General features: G+C 49.1%; 1 protein-coding gene across 2 annotated transcripts; it reads right to left on the reverse strand.

Annotated features, from left to right (window-relative positions):
• Nucleotides 1–327: 327 nt before the first annotated feature.
• On the reverse strand, nt 328–21851 carry LOC309333726 (uncharacterized protein). Of its 2 annotated transcripts, none has more exons than XM_081847507.1 (8): nt 21735–21851; nt 12030–12128; nt 10839–10992; nt 8602–8730; nt 6563–7411; nt 5025–5573; nt 2454–3344; nt 328–1425 (listed from the first exon to the last, which is right to left on the reverse strand). In XM_081847507.1, exons 3-8 carry the CDS (start codon nt 10870–10872, stop codon nt 623–625), a joined length of 3255 nt encoding a protein of 1084 aa, XP_081703633.1. In that variant the 5' UTR covers nt 10873–10992; nt 12030–12128; nt 21735–21851; the 3' UTR covers nt 328–622. The 2 variants fall into 2 exon arrangements, with proteins under 2 accessions (XP_081703633.1, XP_081703632.1); XM_081847506.1 differs by having other exon boundaries at nt 21532–21851.
• Between the last annotated feature and the right edge of the window lie 112 nt (nt 21852–21963).

Below are 21963 nucleotides of genomic sequence, written 5' to 3' on the forward strand. Positions count from 1 at the left end.
GGGTTATGTTCCAGGGATTGTGCCTAAAGCCAAAATTGCATATAGTTGAAATACATTGGGTTCAATGGCAGATAGGATTGCCAGCGTTTTCCCCCTATACTCCTGCCCCCTTTCCACCCCCGTCTTAATTTATCTTATTTTTTTAGTTGCCAAGTGTTTAAAGCTGAATGTTCACAAATTAAATGTGCCTAAGTTGCAAGTTATCTGTACTATTTCCAAATATATGGGAGGGTGATGATTTATATAAGGAGCGTTTATCAATTTATACCCCTATATCACAAACAGAAAACTTTGATCTTGAAGAACTTTTTCAGACTGTAGAGATGGTTGGGTTTTTATTTATTATTTTATTTGGACAAAAAAAAATATGATGGCAATAAAATAAAAAAATGTTCAAGTTTTTGAGGGATGTTTTGAACTCTAAATTGCAGTGTCATAAATGTGATCTTAAAATACCAAGTGTTGGGGGAATGAGAAACTGAGCACAGTGAAATTGACACATTCATCCATTCCTTTTTGAAAAAATGGAACCAACTTCCATTGAGGGAAGAGATTGCAGCCTCATCACCTATGACAAAGTTTTACTTTGGTAGCATGTGTGTGCGTGGGGGAACCCACTGGGCTACTTTTTAGACTTGGCATCAAGTTCAGTCTTTAAGCAGCCTTCTTGCTCCTCAACATTTCCTGAAGAGCTTTCATAGGCAACCACATAGTCTTCCCTCATATCAGCTGAGTCAGCCTCCGTAGGCTCACCTGGCAAGCTTGTGCTTTCCTCTTCAGCCAGAAGGGGGAAATTGATCTGGCACATTTTCTGAACCAAAGGGCAGCTTGATGTGACAGTTGCGGCCTCTTCATATCCACCCCCTTGAAAGCTTGAATAAATCATGTTGCTGCAGCTCTTATCAGACGTAGGAAGCTCCAGCAGCCACAGATTCTCATCTGTCGTGAAGAGGAGGCCAATAGGAGTGTCATAGCAGGAATTCAGATCCATTGCTTTGGAAGATGAACCAACACCATCCTCTTTATCTTCTGCAAAACATGGATTGGCAGTGCCAATGGCAAAAGACTCTAAAGGCACTTCTGCATCCAGGATTTCTTCACTCAAGGTTCTGAGGCTCACACCCCTTGGAGGGTACATGTCCACTCTGTGGTCAACCACCATCTTAGCTTCTAATGTCCCCACAACCCCCAGGCTCCTATCCTGACCTTTTAGAATCAATTGCATGGTGTTCTTAGTCAGCGGAAAGACAGTGGCAAGTGCTGTTGTGTTGGCCAGAGGAGAAGGAGTCTCTAAATCACCTTCCCTCTGCCCATGATGAGGAATTCCACAGGAAGGGTGAAGGGCTGATAAAGAGATTGGTTGACAGATGTCTTCCAACTTCGACCTCTCAGCATTGTGGTGCAGACCAAGGGCTGCTTCATGTTCTGCAGGATGAAACATAAAATTAGGGATTGTATGTTTCTTTCATTTGTTTATGATGCTCCAAGTTTTCCAACTGATAAAGAGATGCACACAATCTCGTGCTCCTGCCTCCCAATCACATTTACGTATTTTTCGCTCTATAACACGCACTCGACCAGAACATGCACGTAGTTTTTAGAGGAGGAAAATCCGTAGGCATGCCACCCGTAGGCATTCCCTCCATAACACGCACAGACATTTCCCCTTACTTTTTAGGAGGAAAAAAGTGAGTGTTATGGTGCAAAAAATACGGTAATTAGGGAATTAAACCCTAAGCTCCTCTTCTTTTTGGAGAGCGAGAGCCAAATGGCCATTGGCCTTGAGTACAAGGCCAATGGTGGGGTGGGAATGGGGCTCATAATCTCAGTTCTCCTTCTGTACTTAGGAAGTAAAGGCTGATGATGGAGATGAATGTAAGAACACCATAAGAGCCTGCTGGATCAGGCCAATGGCCCATCTGGGTCCAGCACCTTGTTCCCTCAGGCCAACCAGATGCCTGTGGGAAACCCAGAAGCAGGACCTGGGCACAAAAGCACACTCCCCCTCTGTGGTTTCCAGCAACTGGTATTCAGATGCATTGTTGCCTCCAGCTGCTGAGGCAGAGCATAGCCATTGTGGCTAACAGCCACTGAAAGCATTATTCTCCATGAATTTGTCTATCCAGCCATCCAGCCATAATCAAAGAATTAATCAAGTAAATATTCAGATGTATCTCAATATGGAGAATGTGTTGTGGCCCCTGAAAACACCTCCATAACCCCTTATCTCTTCCTTCTCTAGTCATAGGTCTGGTAAAAGGGGAGGGGGGGATACCATGTTGTAGTGACATTGCATAATGATGCCACATCATGCATCTCATTTTAACCAGACATTATCAAAGGAGGATGAGCCAGGGCTGCTGTTGTGGTCAGTGGACATGTGCTCCCTGCTTTTCTCCATGCTGCTGCAAAACTGCCCCACTTGAAAAATGATAATGCATGCTCAATGTTACCTTTCAGGTGGACTTTGTCAGTGGAAGACCATTGGGTAGCTTTATCTAGCCTTCTGGAGATCCTAGGGGTGGTGCTCTGTTGAGTGTGCCGCCTCTGAGCTATCCAGTACTGGTTGGGTTCCTCTCTATCGCTTCTATGTTTCCACATTCTTGTGGTGGTGGGTACATTCCTTGACAAGGAAATGTCTGGGCCTTGTTGCTGGATCCCAGCTTTTCTATGTTCAAGAACTCTTGTTCTGGCCTGTGTTGTAGTATCCAAGCATTGGGAGTTGCTCCCTCCTTCCTCAGGATACTGTGCAATGGACAGCATTTCAGTACACGCATCCTTTGGAGACCTGAGGCTGTAATCCTCTGACTGGCTGGGCACATTGGAAAGGCAAGAGGTGGAAGTCATGCCACAGTATGGAGGGGTGTGCAGATCACCAGGTTGCTTCCTCTGCTGTTTTCTTCTGCCCTTGCTTGGCAAGGAGGAATAGCCTTTGGAATAAATATCAGTCTTCCAAGATGACTGTCCATTTCTGGTTGGGTGCTTAGAATGGCTTCCCTCTGTGAAGCGTTCTCCATACAGTTTCTCTCCAGAGGCTTTTCTGCATCTACGAGATGTGCCACTACCACCCTGGTAGTGATGACTAGGTCTTCCAGACATTGACATGTTCTTCTTCTTTGTTGCCAGCCAACTATGGGTAGTAGAGAAGTTCAATCCACTCTGAGCCAACTCTTTTCTCTCGGAAAGGGTCTTGGGAAACATGGAAGAGTCTCTCTCCATCTTGAGGGCACTTCCATCTGGAAAATCTATATGGACCAAAGCTTCGGAGTCCTGAACACCACCAAGCTGAGTCTCTGGGTGTGATATCTGTCCATCCAACTGGGGATTGACTCCTTCCCTCAACTCTAAAAACATGAAAAGCCAGAGAGAGAAAACACAAATCCTACATCACAAATACAGGTGACACATGGAACACACACATGCATCAATAAAAATTAACTTGAGAAACTTGTTTGGAGTGCTCCATTAACCAGAGGCCCTCAGCCGCATTTCTATCTAACTCTGTCTGTCTGTCTGTCTGTCTGTCTGTCTGTCTGTCTGTCTCTCTGCCTCTCTGTCTATTTTTCTCTCCATGACAGTGAAGAAGAGGGAGAGAAGGGAGTAGCAGAGAGAAAGAGAAGGGGGAAAGCTGGACAAAGTTCCACAGATTTTTGGCTCTTGCTCTGCCCATCAATGTCTTTGACCACGGACAGGAAACTAGGATTCCAGAAGGAGAGGTCAAAGCTAGAAACAGAATTGTTAGAACCCAATACTAAGAATCTGTCTAGAATGTACAATCTGCTGCTAAAATGGAACACACAGGATGAAACGGTCAAATCAGCTATGATTAAGTGGGCACAAGACATTGGTCATGATATTATGTTTGCTGACTGGGAGCAGTTATGGACCACAGGTATTAAATTCACGGCATGTAGTGCCTTAAAAGAGAATATAATGAAAATGATCTATAGATGGTACATGACCCCAGTCAAGCTTGCAAAGATATATCATTTGCCCAATAACAACTGTTGGAAGTGTAATGAATGCGAAGGAACTTTTTATCATCTTTGGTGGACCTGCCCGAAGATTAAGGCCTACTGGGAAATGATCTATAATGAAATTAAGAAAATCCTTAAGTGGACATTTGCAAAGAAACCGGAGGCTTTTCTCTTGGGCATGGTAGGCCAAATGATTCCAAAGAAAGATAGAACATTTTTTATGTATGCAACAACAGCAGCAAGAATCCTCTTGGCAAAGTATTGGAAGACTAAAGAACTACCTACTCTGGAAGAATGGCAGACCAAGGTGACTGAATTTATGGGACTGGCAGAGATGACCGGCAGAATTCGTGACCAGAGGAGAGAGACAGTGGAAGAGGACTGGGAAAAATTTAAAATTTATCTTAAAAATTGTTGTAAAATTTCGGAATGTTAAGATGTCAAGGGATTTGATATAAAGAATTACAGCTGTAAAAATGTAAGCTTAAGAAAATTTTAAAGAGAATTAAATATAAAAATGGATGAAGGATTGCTAAAAAATTTTTAAAACAAGGATGCAGTGAAGGGGAGGTATGGGGAAGTCGTGTTATGTTTGTTTGTTTTTTGTTTGTGTTGTAAAATTAATAAAAATTATTTTTTTTAAAAAAAAAACAATGTCTTTGACCACACCCACCACCAGCATGCAGACCCTTGACTGATTGCCCCCAATTTAAAGTAACCTTGACAGACACAAAGTCACCAAACCCTAAACTACATGAACCTGATTTATTTATTCAGCTTGTTTCATCCAGGAAAATCTGCTGGTAAAGATACAAGTCATTTCCACGTCATACATTAAAAACACATGGCTCCTCCCCCCCCCCCCAAAAAAAGAAACCTAGGAACTGTAGGTTGTTGGGAAATATAGCCTGTGAGGGATAAACAACAGTTCCCTGGATTCTTTAGGAGAAACCATGTGCTTTAAAATGTATAGTGTGGAGGAATCCATAGTATAATCAAATGCTTACAAGTCTTGGATGGTTTCTCTGTTCCGTGTTGGTCACTCACCATGTTTCTTCCACTCCATCTGATGTAAAGTTGCATGCTGGATGCACGGGCAGCAGGATCCTGCACCCCTCTTTGCAAATGATTGCTCCTGACTGCCATGGGCTCTGGTAGATCTAGAGGTGTCATTCACCCTGTTGATACATCCCCTGTGTGCCAGGCAGCAAGATAGGCTGTCTCCTTTCTCATGGAGAGTCACAACAGTTTTACCCACAGGATCCGTTGATAAAAAGGCAACCACCGGCCTCTTGAGGAAAGATTTGGCCTGTCCCAAATCTTGTGCTCTACAGGTTCCACAGAAGCAGCCACAGAATGGCCCTCTAGCAATGTTGACCCCTTCAGAATGGCTTGCAGCATTCTCTATGATGGGAAAACTGGAAGGTTTCGGTGGGTCCACGTTTGAGGTCCTCTGTTTGCTTGAGGACATTTTGGTCGATTTCTTTTGGGACGGTGGTTTGTCTTTAGTCTGCTTTGCAAAGGGGGTGCAGTTACAATAGTTGGGAATGCAGCAACAGATGACCAGGCCTGGAATTAAACCAACGAGGAGTCCTCCTGCACCCATGGAGATAAAGCATGGTAGAGATGAATGGTCAGCTTCATGATTGCAATTTATTTTGTCTGCTTTATTCTATTTGCATCCCAGGCTTCCTCCAAGCAGCTTATAGTGGCATGCATTGGGAAGGGAGTTGCCCTAGACAAGGTTAGGCTATCTTTCCATCAAGCTCAGTATTGTCTGGACCAGGGGTTGGGAAGCCCTGGCCTATGGCTTCATACAGCCTGCAAGCAGATTTCATCCAGCCCTCAGGGTGCCCTCCCACCCATCAGGAAAGAAACAAAGCACAAGGACTTGGACATTGGGCAAAGTATGAAATCCCAGCTCCTCCTTTTCCAAAAAAGATATTGGGAGTGGTCTGTAGCTCAGTAGCAGAGCATCTGCTTTGTTGGCAGATGGTCCCAGGTTCAATCCCTGGCTTCTGCAGGTAAGGGCTGGGAGAGACTCCCTGTCTGAAACCCTGGAGAGCCACTGCCAGTCAGTGTTGACAATACTGCCCTAGATGGACCAACAGCCTGAGTTGGCATTAAGGCAGCTTCTTATGTTCCTATCTGATGCAAGAACATCAAAGCAGAAGGAAAAATGTCCCAGTGGGTGGGGTGATGGACTTGTCCTCCTTCCAGTTACACAAAAGTTGCCCATTTGTTTTGAAGTTGGGTGCAGGCAATATTTGGAATGCAACTACATTTTGAAATCTGAAGCTGTAAATAACTGTAAGGCAGGGTGTGCATTGGCTTTGTTTATGTTCTTCTGCATTATGTCCTTTGTACGGTTCAACTACATTTAAAGAAAAAACTATCTAACACTGTTTAGCAAATATTGTAAAAATAGTTTAGTCAGAAAACTATGGTTACAGGAATGGTGATTCTGCTACTGTTATTGGTGGGATTGCAGCATTTAGGTGACTAACTGACTAAGTTAATCAATTCAAAGCGTTTTGATTTATCAAAAGGTTCAGCTTTCAAACATGCGCTTAAATAGCATTTACCTAGAAAGCCATAAAAAAAGCTGAGGTTCAATAGAGCTGATGGCAGGAGGTGTGTGGTTGGAGATGGAGAGGGAGACAGAGAGACACAATCTCCAGGCCTGATGCTCATCACTTGGTGTCCTGCAAAGTTGGGGGGTCTATCACAAACAATGTCATCGAGATACTGGATTTTGGCCACCAGTGGCTCCATAGATCTTGCCAGCTGGCAATTGCACTCCCATGGGTTTTTGTGAAGAAATAAGAAGTTTACAGAACCTGGAAGGATGGGCAAGACACTCAACCTGTTTTGGAACAGTAGAAGATGTTTGAGTGTTTGCAAAGGCTGAAAAACCTCGTGGTTGATGAACATGATTTTGTTGCTTGATAAGTCCAGTTTGGTCAACAGAGGCAATCCATAGAAAGTGTCCATTGGAAGATACTGGATCAAATTAGAAGACACAACCAGTTCATCCAGCTTAGCCAGGCTTTCAAACGTTCTTGGAGGAAGGTATGCAATTCTGTTGGCCCCAAGGAAGAGTTTGCTGAGTATTGGCATCTCTGAGAACCATGACCTTCTCAATATGTCCAAACTATTGTTGGTCAGAATCAATTCATCCAGGAGCAGAAGACCTGAGAAAGCCATTGGCTGAACCATGCAACTAAGGAGGTGGTTGTTGCTGAGATTCAGTACCCTCAGACGGTTGGCATGAATTGTGGAAAAGGTGAGGTTGGTCAGGGATGAAACTAGGAATCCAGTGATTGACAGGAACTGGAGGTTGGAGAATTTTGTGAAGGACAGTGGAGGAATCTCACTAAGGTTCCCATGACGTAGGTGTATCTTCTCTGTATAACTTGACAAACCTACTAAGACTGAATACAGGAGGAAGGGGTGGGAGAGGGTGGGGAGACACTTAGACAGAAAACTACAAGGCAAAGCAACATTTGGACTTACGACTTCTTACTGGAAATACACAGGGTATGGTAACTCACATTCTGCACTGAGGGAAGCAGGATTCTGCAATTTGCATACATCATGCAGAAAAAGCCTATGTGCAATGGTGCTTCTCTTTTGTTTTGTTTTATTTATTACATTTGCATTCTGCTCCTTCTCTCAGGATTATCTACATAAGAGGCAGGCAACTGTGGCTCTCCAAATCTGGCCAAACTACATATCCCATCACTCTTGGTCATTGGCCATGCTGGCTTGGGCTGATGGGAGTTAGAGTGCCCCAGGTTCCTGAGCCCTGAGATATCTATGTCTATATCATTAGTTCCTCCCTCACCCATTTTATCCTCATAACAACACCGTGAGGTGTGTTGCGATGTGTGTGGCTGGCACATAGTCACCAGGGGTCACAATGGCTGAATGGCAACTTGAATCTAGGCTTCCCTATTCCTAATCCAACACTCCAGCCATTACACCACACTGGATCTCATGGTAATAGTTTTTGAAGTACAACCACCACCAATAAAATGTATTGTAGCAAAATACTCTTAAAATGTGCATTTCGGAAATTCCCCCCAGACGTCAATTCTGCCTTTGAAATCCCAGTAATGTTCAGGAAAATCCAGGTGCATGGCAGTCCCAGGCACCAGATAATGATAGTTGGTGCATTGCAGAACTGCTTAGCCCACAGGTGGGGAGCCTCAGGCCTGGAGGGCAAATGTGGCCCTCCAGGCCTCTCTGCTTGTCCTTTGGAACTCTCCCCAGGTCACACTCTATCTTCTTCCCAGGCCACACCCCACACTGGCCTTGCTTCACACCTTCCTTCAATGGCTGGAACATCCTCGAACTCTGATCATGCTTCTTGCTTGCCTGGACAGAGGCTTTGGAGAGGCACATGCCTACTGTACAAAGGTAAAAGTTAAGTGCATTGCTCTGCCCACTTTTGGATCTGGCTGTGCTCACCACTGACATGTAGTCTTCAGAAAGCTGCCCATAAGGAAACATGTCCCACATGCTAAAAAATTTCCCTGTCCCTGACTTATCCACTGAGACAGTTACAGGAAGTGATGGGGAGGAGGAAGCGGAAGCGTGGGTTTGAGTGGGGTAGCCTCACCTTCTGAGAGTGCTGAGACTTGCTCACATTTTGCTGCATATACAGAGCAGGACTGACACCGGGGAGGACAGAGCAGGGCAGCTTCCTTGGAAAGCAGCAGCAGCTGCAATGCACCGAACACCACCATACCTGTTCAGTACAAAGCAGAGGAAACTCAAATCTCTGGTGGAGTCCCTTCAGAGAGTCCCTTTGGCTTCCAGGAGTGATGATGCTGGCATAAGGAGGAGCTGCAAAGCAGACTCTCTTTGTCTGTGGAGGCTGCTCCTCTGGAGTGAATGGGAAGCTCCCCACACCAGCCTTAGTCCTCAGCCAGCCTTCTAACTTTCAGCCCAGCACAGGGGGTAGAACAACCTGCTAGCTTCCTCCTACTTAGTCTCAGTGTTGCCCTTGTAGAATTCAGTGGGGAGGAGAATGGGAGCAAAACCAGAATTAGTTGGCTCCATGTTCATGAAAGACAATCTTACTTGGCTACGAGCGATCACCAAAGAAAGAATAAAGAACTGTTGGTTTGCCCACCTCCTGCCCCTGCCCCACCAGTCCCAGTGGACACTAGCCACCATTGCTTTCTGTGACCTTGGATTTCTGACCTCAACAAGCAGTAGTGTCCCAGCAGGAGTTGAAAAATAATGCCCCAGGTCTCAATATCAGTATGGAAAAGCACAACTCATCCCTCAGACTGGTGCTATCTTAAACTCAGTCTACATACACAAGGAGCCAAATCAGAGTAGGCTGGATTATATGACTTTTGCCTTCAGCTGTGGGGAATCTCATTTTTGCAAGACAGCATTATGCAGGAAAACGTCCCTACATGTAAAACACAGCAGGGAAATGGGCTGGATCAAAAACTTTGCTCCCTGGCATGCTGGGTTATTTTACTTACAGGGATTTATTTATTTATTTACATTCACAAATGACTTGCCCTCACCTGTAGCCTGAAGTGGTACAGTCCATTATGCCACCTCAAGAGGCCCAGCATCTCATTCTTACAAATGTGTAGACCACATATGCACCCCTAATTTAATGTTTGTTGGGCTTGACTTCTTCAAAGAATGAGACCAGGATTCAGAGTGGGGGGGGGGAGGATTGTCCTCAGGGCCAGCCCCAAAAGCATCTAATGTACTTGAAGGAGTCATGGAGCCAGAACCCCAGTTTCAAAGACATCACATTGAGGACTGCATCTCAGAAGCTCCAGTGCAATTGGAATCTATACCACTCTATTGAAGTAAATGTCCATTGGAAGACACTGCCCCCCGTTAAATGAAGAGGCCCCTCTGAGTGAAAAGGGAACTACCTACTGAGACAGGGCCTTGGCTCCTGTATAAAGCTCAGTCCAAAAGTAACTGGTGCTGAAGCAACATCTGAGCTCTGCTCTTATGAACAGTAGTATTCGGCCTAAGACCTGTGTGAAGTTGTCCAAGGCACCCTGGCCTCTGCTGAGGTCAGTGCCCTCAGTATCATCTGGCTCTTTGCATGCTGCTGGTCACCCACTCTTGCTCCCTGGGTCACCCACTATGATAAATAAATAAATAAATAAATAAATAAATAATTTTTTTATTTATATCCCGCCCTCCCCAGCCGAAGCCGGGCTCAGGGTGGCTAACAGCAATAAAATAATACAACATTCTAAAATCATTTAATTATAAAATTAATTCAAATCAAATTGATGGCAACCATTAGGCTAAAGTTCCCTGAAGACTGCCAAAGGAGGGAGTCAGGCTGTGCCCTGGCCAAAGGCCTGGTGGAACAGCTCTGTCTTGCAGGCCCTGCAGAAAGATGTCAAGTCCCGCAGGGCCCTAGTCTCTTGTGGCAGAGCGTTCCATAATTACATACATTTCTGGTTCATGTGTGTATGAGAGAGGTAAAGAAGGGCTGGGGTGTCACAGAGAGAGGAAGAAAAAAATAGTAATGCATTCTTGCAGTGCTCAGACTCCTCCCACTTTTATGTTCTGGTTTCACCCACCATTGGTTGTGGTTCCTGACTGGCTTTTCCTACAAGGCCACAGCCCTTCCTAGGTATGGTTGCCCCTCCCTGTCATGATGTAGTCAATTGTCTCCCAAGAATTATGTCACCTACTTATGTACGTGCATTTTTAGAGCTTTATCTTGGATTAAAACTCTATAATTTTGCTACACATCCTGGGAGGCTACATTTATTGGACCAAGATGGACAGCTCTCTCCATACGTTCAAACAATATCTAAATATGTGTGTTTTAAAACAAATACTGCAATAACTTACAACTTTTCCTCGGAGGTACCCTGGGTTTGGCCATTGCAAACTTCAGCTTCGCTATATGATGGAGATCTCGCAAATGCCAGAATATTTATGCCTCTCTGAGATTGTAGTTCCACAAGTCATCCAGATTTAAGGTTCATGATTGATGAACAATTGCCTGAACAAACCAAACAACTAAAACACTTAACATTGGAGGTAAAATATGTTGAATGCAATGGCTACATCCACACAATATCATTCTACTTTAAATAATCATAGCTTTCCACAAAGAATCCAGAAAACTGTAGCTTGTTCAGGGTGCTGAGAGTTGTTAAAGGTAAAGGTAAAGGTACCCCTGCCCGTACGGGCCAGTCTTGCCAGACTCTAGGGTTGTGCGCTCATCTCACTCTATAGGCCAGGAGCCAGCGCTGTCCGCAGACACTTCCAGGTCACGTGGCCAGTGTGACAAGCTGCATCTGGCGAGCCAGCGCAGCACACGGAACACCGTTTACCTTCCCGCTGGTAAGCAGTCCCTATTTATCTACTTGCACCCGGGGGTGCTTTCGAACTGCTAGGTTGGCAGGTGCTGGGACCGAGTGACGGGAGCGCACCCCGCCACGGGGATTCGAACCGCCGACCATGCGATTGGCAAGTCCTAGGCGCTGAGGTTTTATCCACAGTGCCACCTGCATCCCTCTGAGAGTTGTTAGGGGGCCCCTATCCCCTCACAAAGCAACAATTCCCAGAGTTCCCTGAGAGGAATAGGGACATCTAGCAACTCCTGGCACTCTTAAACTACCAGTGGCGTAGCATGGGTGGTGCCAGGGGGGCCATTGCCCCAAGCGCGCAGTTGGGAAGGGGCCGGAAACCAGGCAACCCCCACAGAGATCCCTGTTGCTTGCTGTCCAGGGCCCTTCACCACCTGGTGTAAGAGCACCTGCCTTTTGGTGGCGAGGGCAGGGAACACAGAGGGTGAAGAGCACATTTTGTGCCACACCCCTGCCTGACATGTGAGGGCCTGCCTGATGGTAAGAGCTGGGTGAGCACGCTCCACCCCCATCAAGCGCGCATGGGTGTGCACCTGTCCCAGGCACCGGCAAACAGTGCTACACCCCTGCAAACTATACTTCTGAGGGTTCTTGACAGGAAGGCATGACATTAAATTGATATAGGAAGTGCTTTTAATATACGGTGCAGATGTGGCCAATATCTTACCAGCAGTGGAGTAGTCCTTTGTCCCACTGAGTTCAATGAGGTTTACTCCTAGGCAGCGATGGACGAACTTGTCAATTTCAGGTCTCTCATTTTCCTAGTCTGCAAATGAGTTCACCCCAATTTTTTCCACACCAGTTTGCATTCATTAAAACAAAAAGTCTGCACACAAATTTAGCATTTACACAATTTTGTACATATCCTTCCCCCACCCCATTGCCCCCCAGTGTTGCTACCCCAATCCTACACATTGGGATAGGATTTTTTTTTGGGGGGGTGTTCATTGAAAAGGTTGCAGTGTGAATTTTGAAGAAGTCTCAGTGAAAGTTACAGATAGGTAGCCGTGTTGGTCTGCCATAGTCAAAACAAAATAAAAAATTCCTTCCAGTAGCACCTTAAAGACCAAGTAAGTTAGTTCTAGGTATGAGCTTTCGTGTGCATGCACACTTCTTCAGATACACTGAAACAGAAGTCACCAGACCCTTCTATATAGTGAGAAGGTGGGGAGGGGTATTACTCAGAAGGGTGGTGGGAATGGGTGATTGGCAGATAGCTGTGATGAGCCTGTTGACGACTCTTAACGACTGCAATAGGTCTTACAGGAAAAAGCAAGGGGTGAGAAGGTGAAAAATGGCTTTGTCATGTATAATGAGATAAGAATCCAATGTCTTCAGCTACTGCTGAATTGCAACTTATTACCAAACTTAAAACCATGGAGAGACCTGGTCTGAACAAAGACATTGGAATCCAATATCTTCAGCTACTGCTGAATTGCAACTTATTACCAAACTTTAAACCATGGAGAGGCCTGGTCTGAACAAAGACATTGGAATCCAATGTCTTCAGCTACTGCTGAATTGCAACTTATTACCAAACTTAAAACCATGGAGAGACCTGGTCTGAACAAAGACATTGGATTCTTATCTCATTATACATGACAAAGCCATTTTTCACCTTCTGTGCTGGTCCCAGGGGGGATGAGGTACTATTACCGTAGGCCAAGATCAACAGGGAGCCGGACGGGGTAGCAGGAACGATGGTAGGGCAGAAGCAGGAAGCCAGGCGAGGAACCGGAACACTGGTAGGGTAGAAGCAGGAGTCCAGGCGGGGAACAGGAACACTGGTAAGGCAGACGCAGGAGTCCAGGCGGGGAACAGGAACACTGGTAAGGCAGAAGCAGGAAGCCGGGCGAGGAACAGGCACACTGGGAGTGCCGAACAAGGACTGGGTAAAGCAGATACTTCACAACGACGTTGCTCCCGCAACCTGGGACCGGGCTGCCTGACCTTTATCTTCTTCTAAGGCCGGGGGCGGTCCCGGCCCCCAGAAGCCCCGCCTCTCTTGGCCTTAAGGCGAGCACTCCTCCTGGGAGACACCAGTTCCCTTCGCCTCTCTGCCCTAAGCCTCTGCAGATCAGGAGAGGCCGAAGGGTTACTGGGCCCCGGGGGAGGCTCACCTGTAGCCACTGAGTCTTCCAGCACCTCTGGGGCCTGAATGATTTCACCTGGTGCCTGCTCTTGAGTTTCCTCAGCAACTAGGCCTTGCCCCAGTTCAGCCGGCCCTGGAGGCGGGGACTCCTGCGCCGGCTGGGATTCCTCCGGATCACTCTCAGACTCGGAATCCCAGGCCATCACACCATCCCCCCTCCCAGGCCCCCCCCTCACTTGAGGGCCCGGACCCGGCTTGCTGGGATATGCTGCATGAAACTCCCGGATGCAGGCAGGTGCGTGGACGTTGACCGCTGGTTCCCAGGAACGGTCCTCTGGCCCATACCCCTTCCAGTCAATGAGATATTGCAGCCTTCCCCTGCGGTATCGGGAGTCCAGAATGCGTTCCACCTCGTACTCAGGCTCTCCCTGCACCAAGACTGGCTGCGGTCGGGGACGGTCCGGGTGGAACTCGTCGGGTGGGGCCACCGGACTCAGAAGGGACCTGTGGAATACCGGGTGAACCTTCAGGTTTGCTGGCAACCGGAGACGGAATGCCACAGGCGAGACCTGGTCCACGATAGGGAACGGGCCGGTGAACCGGGCGTCCAGCTTCCGCGAAGGTCGAGAAGGGTGGAGGTGGCGAGTGGAAAGCCATACCAAGTCACCGACGTGAAGTTCCGGCCCCACCTGGCGGTGGCGGTCGGCCTGGACCTTGTACGCCTCCTTGGCCTGGTGCAGCTGCTCCATCAACAGCTGTTGCTGGGACTGGAGCTCCTGAAGCCACTCTGTCACCGCAGGGACCGTAGATGCCGGCAGCACATCCGGAAACAACCGTGGATGAAGGCCATAACTGGCTTGGAACGGGGTCTGCTGGGTGGACGCATTCACCGCGTTGTTATAAGCGAACTCCGCCAATGCTAGGTGGTCGACCCAGTCGTCCTGCTGGTAGCTGCAGTAACACCGGAGGTACTGTTCCAGTACCGCGTTCGCCCGTTCCGTCTGGCCATCAGTCTGTGGGTGGTAAGCAGATGAGAGACAGACCTCTGTTCCGAGGGCCTGGTGCAAAGCACGCCAAAACCGGGACGTGAACTGAACGCCGCGGTCGGATACTACACGCTCAGGTAGGCCATGCAGGCGGAAGACATGCTGAAGGTACAGCTGCGCGGTTTCCTTAGCTGAGGGTATGGATGGGCAGGGGGCACAGTGCACCATCTTCGTGAAGTGGTCGGAGAAAACTAGAAGGCAGGTGCAGCCACGAGACGGGGGTAACTCCACTACAAAGTCTAGAGAAACTGTGTGCCAAGGACGTGGTGGAACCGGCAACGGCTGAAGGAGGCCGGGGGGTCGCCCGGTAGGCCCCTTGGCCCGCCTGCAGACGTCACAACCAGCGACGTAGCGAGCCACGTCAGCCTTCAAACGGGGCCACCAAAACTCACGGCTTACCAGATGGGTGGTCCGATACCGCCCAAAGTGCCCCGCCGCTGGAGCGTCATGGGTCATCCGGAGAACCTCAGCCCGCAGCGGCCCTGGTGGGATGTACAGGCGCCCGTAGTGCAGCAGAAGACCCTGATGCGAGACCAGCCCTGGATACTGAGGGCATGATCCTTCGGCCAGTTCCCGGAGTCGTTCCTGGGCCCAAGCGTCGACCCGCTGCTGTTCCCGCACCCGAGCCTGCAGTGGCTCGACCTCCTGGGTGGCCAGGAACGCAGCTGGTGGTAGGATCGTGGTGGGTGCTGCTTGCTGAACCGTGTCTGCGTTGTCTTCAGGTTTCCGGGACAGGGCATCCGCCTTCTGGTTTTGGGAGCTAGGGATGTAGCGGATCCGGAACTGGAACCGGGAAAAGAACAACGCCCACCGGATCTGCCTTTGGTTCAGCTTGCGGGTGGTCTGGAGGTATTCCAGGTTCCGGTGGTCGGTTCTCACCTCCACCGGGTGTCTTGCTCCTTCCAGATGGTGGCGCCAAACCTCAAAGGCCACCTTGATGGCCAGCAGTTCCCGCTCCCACACGGTATAGTTACGCTCCGCTGGAAGGAGCTGGCGGGAATAGAAGGCGCAGGGTAAGAGTGGCGCTTCCGGTCCGTGCTGCTGAGACAAGACGGCACCGAGAGCCGTACTGGAGGCGTCAGTCTCTACCACAAAGGGTCGAGAAGGATCCGGATGTTGCAAGATTGGCGCTCTCTGGAAACAGGCCTTCAACCCTTGAAATGCCTCCTCCGCCTCCTTGTCCCAGGAAAACGGCGTCTTGGGGCGCAGAAGCCGGGTCAACGGGGTGGTGCGGTGAGCATAATCCGCAATGAAGGTCCGGTAATAGTTGGCGAACCCCAGGAAACGCTGTAGGTCCTTGCGGTTCCGAGGTGCCGCCCATTCTCGAACCGCTGCCACCTTCCCAGGATCCATTTGCACCCCACCTGGTGAGAGTCGATGACCCAGGAAGTCCACTGACTGCTGATGGAACTCGCACTTGCTGAGCTTTGCATACAGACGATGCTCGCGCAAGCGCTGCAGCACGGTCCGGACATGGCCCTCGTGGCACGCCGGGTCACGGGAGTAAACCAGAATGTCATCCAAGTACACCACCACGTACTTGTCTAGCAAGTCCTGGAACACGTGGTTGATGTACCGTTGGAACACAGCAGGCGCGTTGCACAAACCAAAGGGCATAACCAGGTATTCAAACTGTCCGTACCGGGTCCCAAATGCTGTCTTCCACTCATCCCCGGCGCGGATCCGAATCAAATTGTAGGCTCCCCGGAGGTCTAGCTTGGTGAACACCTGCGCCCCTTGCACCCGCTCCAGTAACTCCGAAATAAGGGGCAAGGGGTACCGGTCCGGGATGGTAATTTTGTTCAGGGCCCGGTAATCATGGCAGGGCGGAGCTCCCCACATTTCTTTTTAACAAAGAGCACTGGTGCAGCAGTGGGCGAGGTAGAGGGTCTAATGAACCCACGCTCCAGGTTCTTGCGCAAGAAGTCCTGCAAAGCCTCGCGCTCTGGCTCTGTTAACGAGTATAAGCGACTCACCGGTAGAGGCGCTCCGGGCTGGAGGTCTATGCCGCAGTCAAAGGACCGATGCGGCGGCAGCTGGTCTGCCCCCCGTTCCTCGAACACGTCGTGATAGTCCCGGTACTCAGCGGGGAGCGTCGCAGCCGCCTCCTCAGTAGGCGCAGCTGCTAGCATCTCAGTCTCAGCAGGAGAATTGGGGTCTGGGAAGTGTACAGTCCATTTGACCCAGTCAATCTGCACATTGTGAGCCTCTAGCCAGTCCATCCCAAGCACCAGGGGGAACCGGGGCATGGAAGCAATATCCAGAGTTCGTATCTCACGGTGCTGCTGGAGGCACAGGACCAGGGGCTGGGTCTCTTGAGTGACGGCGCCCGAACGCAGTGGCCGTCCGTCGATTGCCTCCACCTGTACCGGTTCTGGCTTGTTCCGAAGTGGCACCCGATGCTGGGCAGCAAAAGCAGCGTCCATATAAGAGCGGGTTGCCCCTGAATCCACCAGAGCATGGGTAAGAATCCATGGCCCTCCTGGAGGGTATAGATGTACCGGAACCATAAGGTGTTGTAATTCAATTGGTGCGGCCCCATTCTGTGCTGTTTGGGACCCCCGGTAGCTAGGGCCATCAGCTACTGGGGTTGGCGGTTTCCCTGCGGCCGGCGTTTCTCTGGACAAGACCGAGCGAAGTGTCCACTTCCGCCACAGTAAAGACAGAGATTTCCCTCCCGACGCCGCGCCTTCTCTGCAGGGGAAAGGCGTGGCCGCACTGCCCCGAGCTGCATAGGCTCCTCCATTAAATCAGTTGTGACCGTGGGGCTGCTGGAAAAAGCTGGTGCCGTGAACTGGAAGTGTCGGCGACCCCGGGCCTGACGACGATCCTCCAACCGATCGTCTATTTGTAGACACCGTTGAATGAGAGTGTCTAGCGTGGTGGGGCGTTCCATTGTGGCCAACTGGTCCAGTACCTCGTCTGAAAGCCCCTCGAGATACTGGTCCCGCAGTGCCGAATCATTCCAGGTCAAGTCCTGTGCCAGCAGCCGAAACTCTGTGGTATATGCGGCCACCGTGGACTTGCCCTGTTTCAAACGCCGAATCGCCCGGTTGGCTTGACTCCCTTTCTGGGGATTGCCGAACGCGGCCTCTAAATGATTGCAAAACCCCGTATAGTCTGCCAGCAAGGGGGAGTCTTGCCTGAGTAGCGGCAACGCCCACTTGGCCGCCTGGTCCTTTAACAAACTAATCAAAAAGTGCACCTTGGTGCGGTCGTCAGGAAAGTTCCGGGCTCGCCCCTGAATATACAGCTTGGCCTGGGCCAGGAACATGGGAAAGCTGGCCGGGGCTCCATCAAATTTCTCAGGCAAAGCCACTGGGTACTTGCCAGGAGCCGGGGCGTCGGCCCCAGGAGCCGGTAGGGCCTCCAAGCGTTGCTGAAGTGCCACAACCGCGTCTGTGAGCTGCTGCACGGTGTGAGTCAAGGTCTGGTTCCTCTGGGCCAAATCCACCAGTGCAGCCGCCTGGTCAGCCATGGCCTCTGGCTCTTCCCGAACGCACCCCTACGAAGGGGGAGTGCGGGTAAGGCGGGAGCAAACTGTGCTGGTCCCAGGGGGGATGAGGTACTATTACCGTAGGCCAAGATCAACAGGGAGCCGGACGGGGTAGCAGGAACGATGGTAGGGCAGAAGCAGGAAGCCAGGCGAGGAACCGGAACACTGGTAGGGTAGAAGCAGGAGTCCAGGCGGGGAACAGGAACACTGGTAAGGCAGAAGCAGGAGTCCAGGCGGGGAACAGGAACACTGGTAAGGCAGACGCAGGAGTCCAGGCGGGGAACAGGAACACTGGTAAGGCAGAAGCAGGAAGCCGGGCGAGGAACAGGCACACTGGGAGTGCCGAACAAGGACTGGGTAAAGCAGATACTTCACAACGACGTTGCTCCCGCAACCTGGGACCGGGCTGCCTGACCTTTATCTTCTTCTAAGGCCGGGGGCGGTCCCGGCCCCCAGAAGCCCCGCCTCTCTTGGCCTTAAGGTGAGCACTCCTCCTGGGAGACACCAGTTCCCTTCGCCTCTCTGCCCTAAGCCTCTGCAGATCAGGAGAGGCCGAAGGGTTACTGGGCCCCGGGGGAGGCTCACCTGTAGCCACTGAGTCTTCCAGCACCTCTGGGGCCTGAATGATTTCACCTGGTGCCTGCTCTTGAGTTTCCTCAGCAACTAGGCCTTGCCCCAGTTCAGCCGGCCCTGGAGGCGGGGACTCCTGCGCCGGCTGGGATTCCTCCGGATCACTCTCAGACTCGGAATCCCAGGCCATCACACCTTCTCACCCCTTGCTTTTTCCTGTAAGACCTATTGCAGTCGTTAAGAGTCGTCCACAGGCTCATCACAGCTATCTGCCAATCACCCATTCCCACCACCCTTCTGAGTAATACCCCTCCCCACCTTCTCACTATATAGAAGGGTCTGGTGACTTCTGTTTCAGTGTATCTGAAGAAGTGTGCATGCACACAAAAGCTCATACCTAGAACTAACTTAGTTGGTCTTTAAGGTGCTACTGGAAGGAATTTTTTTATTTTGTTTTCTCAGTGAAAGTTAATGGAAAGCAACCCCAACTTCCATCAGCTTCAGACAGCATGGCCAAAAGTCAGAGTTGAAGTCCAGCAACATCTGCAGGGCCAGTGCCCTTCTTCCATTAAGATGCAGCCAGGGATGACATGAGTTCAAATTCCCACTCATCAGTGACACTCATAACATAACCTTGGACCAGTCGCTATCTCTCACTCTCACTGACATGAGATAATCCCTTGTAGTCTGCCCTGAACTGGTTGGATGATAGGCTGTGAGCAAATATTATATTACTTCCCTTAAACAGGACACTAAACTTCTTTTGATGCAGCAGAGAATTGCATTAGTTTTTCGTTTTCCTTTTTCCTGTTGCTTCACACTGTTGACTCATGTTAAGCATGTGGCCTACAAAGACCCCTAGGTCATTTTACAAGCCAGGAGTGAAAGCCACCATCCTGTATTTTTGCATCTGATGATTGCCGCCGAAGTCTAAAAAACCTTCCATTTGTCCCTACTGAGAATTAATTTTGTTAGTTTTGGTCTAGTTCGCCAATCTGTTAAAGTCATATTGCATCCTTGAACAAGGTATCAAACTACATTTCATTCCTCCGCCACCTAAGCTGAATGTGCATGGCTTTGTTTTAACATTGAATTGATGTTAAAAAAACATTCAGGAAAAGAAATGATGAAAAGAAGCAGATTTTCAGCCAGATTTTAGACACAAAAATGAACTGTGAATCAGAATGCTGGTGGTGGATATTGTGCATTCTTTGTTTTTATTAAACACAAGATATTTGTCCCCTAACACACTATATATATCTATATTTATGTATATCTATATCTATGTGCATTTCTTCATCATGATAGCATGCTAACAGATACAGATTAAACATCTCCATTGTAAAATACATCCTGAATTACAAGACATCATAAAATATCAAGTAAATAAGCAGCAGTGTTTACTGAGCCCATGTGAATATAAAATGGACTAAGTGTCTATTGACTATGGCTGACAACTGAACAGAGGAGTAGACTGCATGCTTAACATGGTAGACCACAGCATATACTTAAAGCACTTTTATACAGCTTTAACAATCGGGCTTCCCCACCCCCCAAGAAACAGTCCTTTCCTAAACAATTTGCCACTGTTTGAATTTCACCAGAAAATAGCAAGTCTTGAAGCACCCCAACACAAAAGAAAATTTGCAAAGAGGATTTCTGTGTATAAAGATTTCTGTCAATGCAGCTTGTCAACTATGCCACAAGTCAATAATTTAAGTGCCAACAATATCACATGCATAAATTAACATGTGATGTCAACATGCATCAAAAGATCACACAGTGCAAACCAAATAAATATTTTGGTGGCTTTCTGGATGGTGTTTTTGCCATGTATGCAATATATATTTCCAATAAAGGTAAACGTACCCCTGACCATTAGGTCCAGTCGCAGACGACTCTGGGGTTACGGCGCTCATCTAGCTCTACAGGCCGAGGGAGCTGGCATTTGTCCACAGACAACTTCCGGGTCATGTGGCCAGCATGACTAAGCCGCTTCTGGTGAACCAGAGAAGCGCACGGAAACGCTGTTTACCTTCCCGCCGGAGCGGTACCTATTTATCTACTTGCACTTTGCTGTACTTTCAAACTGCTAGGTTGGCAGGAGCAGGGACCGAGGAATGGGAGCTCACCCCGTCACAGGGATTCGAACTGCTGACCTTCTGATAGGTTTAGACCACAGCACCACTTGCGTCCCTTTATATTTCCAATAGTCAACTTAAAAAACACACACCCAACAACCTCTGCTAAACCCTGTATCTCCTGGTTTGGGGATATAAACTTCAGGAATTAATCACGTAACTGTTTCATGTAAGGTAAAGGTAAAGGTACCCCTGCCCATACAGGCCAGTCGTGTCCGACTCTGGGGTTGTGCGCCCATCTCGCTTAAGAGGCCGGGGGCCAGCACTGTCCGGAGACACTTCCAGGTCACGTGGCCAGCGTGCCGAAGCTGCTCTGGCGAGCCTGCACCAGCGCAGCACACGGAAACGCCGTTTACCTTCCCGCTATAAAGCGGTACCTATTTATCTACTTGCACTTAAGGGTGCTTTCGAACTGCTAGGTGGGCAGGAGCTGGGACCGAACGACGGGAGCCCACCCCGCCGCGGGGATTCGAACCGCCAACCATACAATCGGCAAGTCCTAGGCGCTGAGGTTTTACCCACAGGGCCACCCGCGTCCCAACTGTTTCATGTACCTGTTTGTTAAAACTTACATAGGAGCCTTGAAGGAAAGACAATCAGGACCTGGACCCCAGTACTCAGGGAGAGGGAATTAACCATTTGCACCACCACCTACCATGCTGCAGCCCTGGTGAAATGCTCTCCCACTCCAGAAGCGCTTGGAGAGCAACTGCCATTGATAGCAGCGCTGGGCATAACATTAGCTAAGTTCAATATCCAAGAGGATATTATATTAGGTACATAGCTCAGCTTTGCATGAGTGATTTGAATTAGTAGATACCCACCACTGTGCTGATCTCACAGACACAGACTCCGCTGTTCAGAGGAGTCTAGTCACAGTGCCTTGTCTGCAAGCCCTCCCCCTGCCAAATACCCACTGATGGCCATTGCAAGGGGCAGGCAGGATCACCAGCTACATTCAACACACCCAGAGGGAAGTCTAGCATGCCCCATAAACTTATTTTAGTAATGTTGAGGCTGGCCAAACCTCACTGTCCATTCTGAGGGTAATTTTGGAAGGATGCATGATGAAAAATTGAGCCTGCCAAAAAGCCACATCTCAAGAAACATCATGAAAGTTGCACTGAAGGTGCTCAGCATAGGACATCTCACCCTCAAGAACATGGCTTGCAGAATGCCTCCAAGATATTCTAGAATGGCATTGTGAGGAATTGTGTGTAGCTTCCGAAGCCCTTTTTTATGAAACCACAGGAAGC

The sequence above is a fragment of the Podarcis erhardii genome, assembly GCF_964252035.2.
Source record: "Podarcis erhardii genome assembly, chromosome: Z".
Classification (NCBI taxonomy): Eukaryota; Metazoa; Chordata; class Lepidosauria; order Squamata; family Lacertidae; genus Podarcis; species Podarcis erhardii.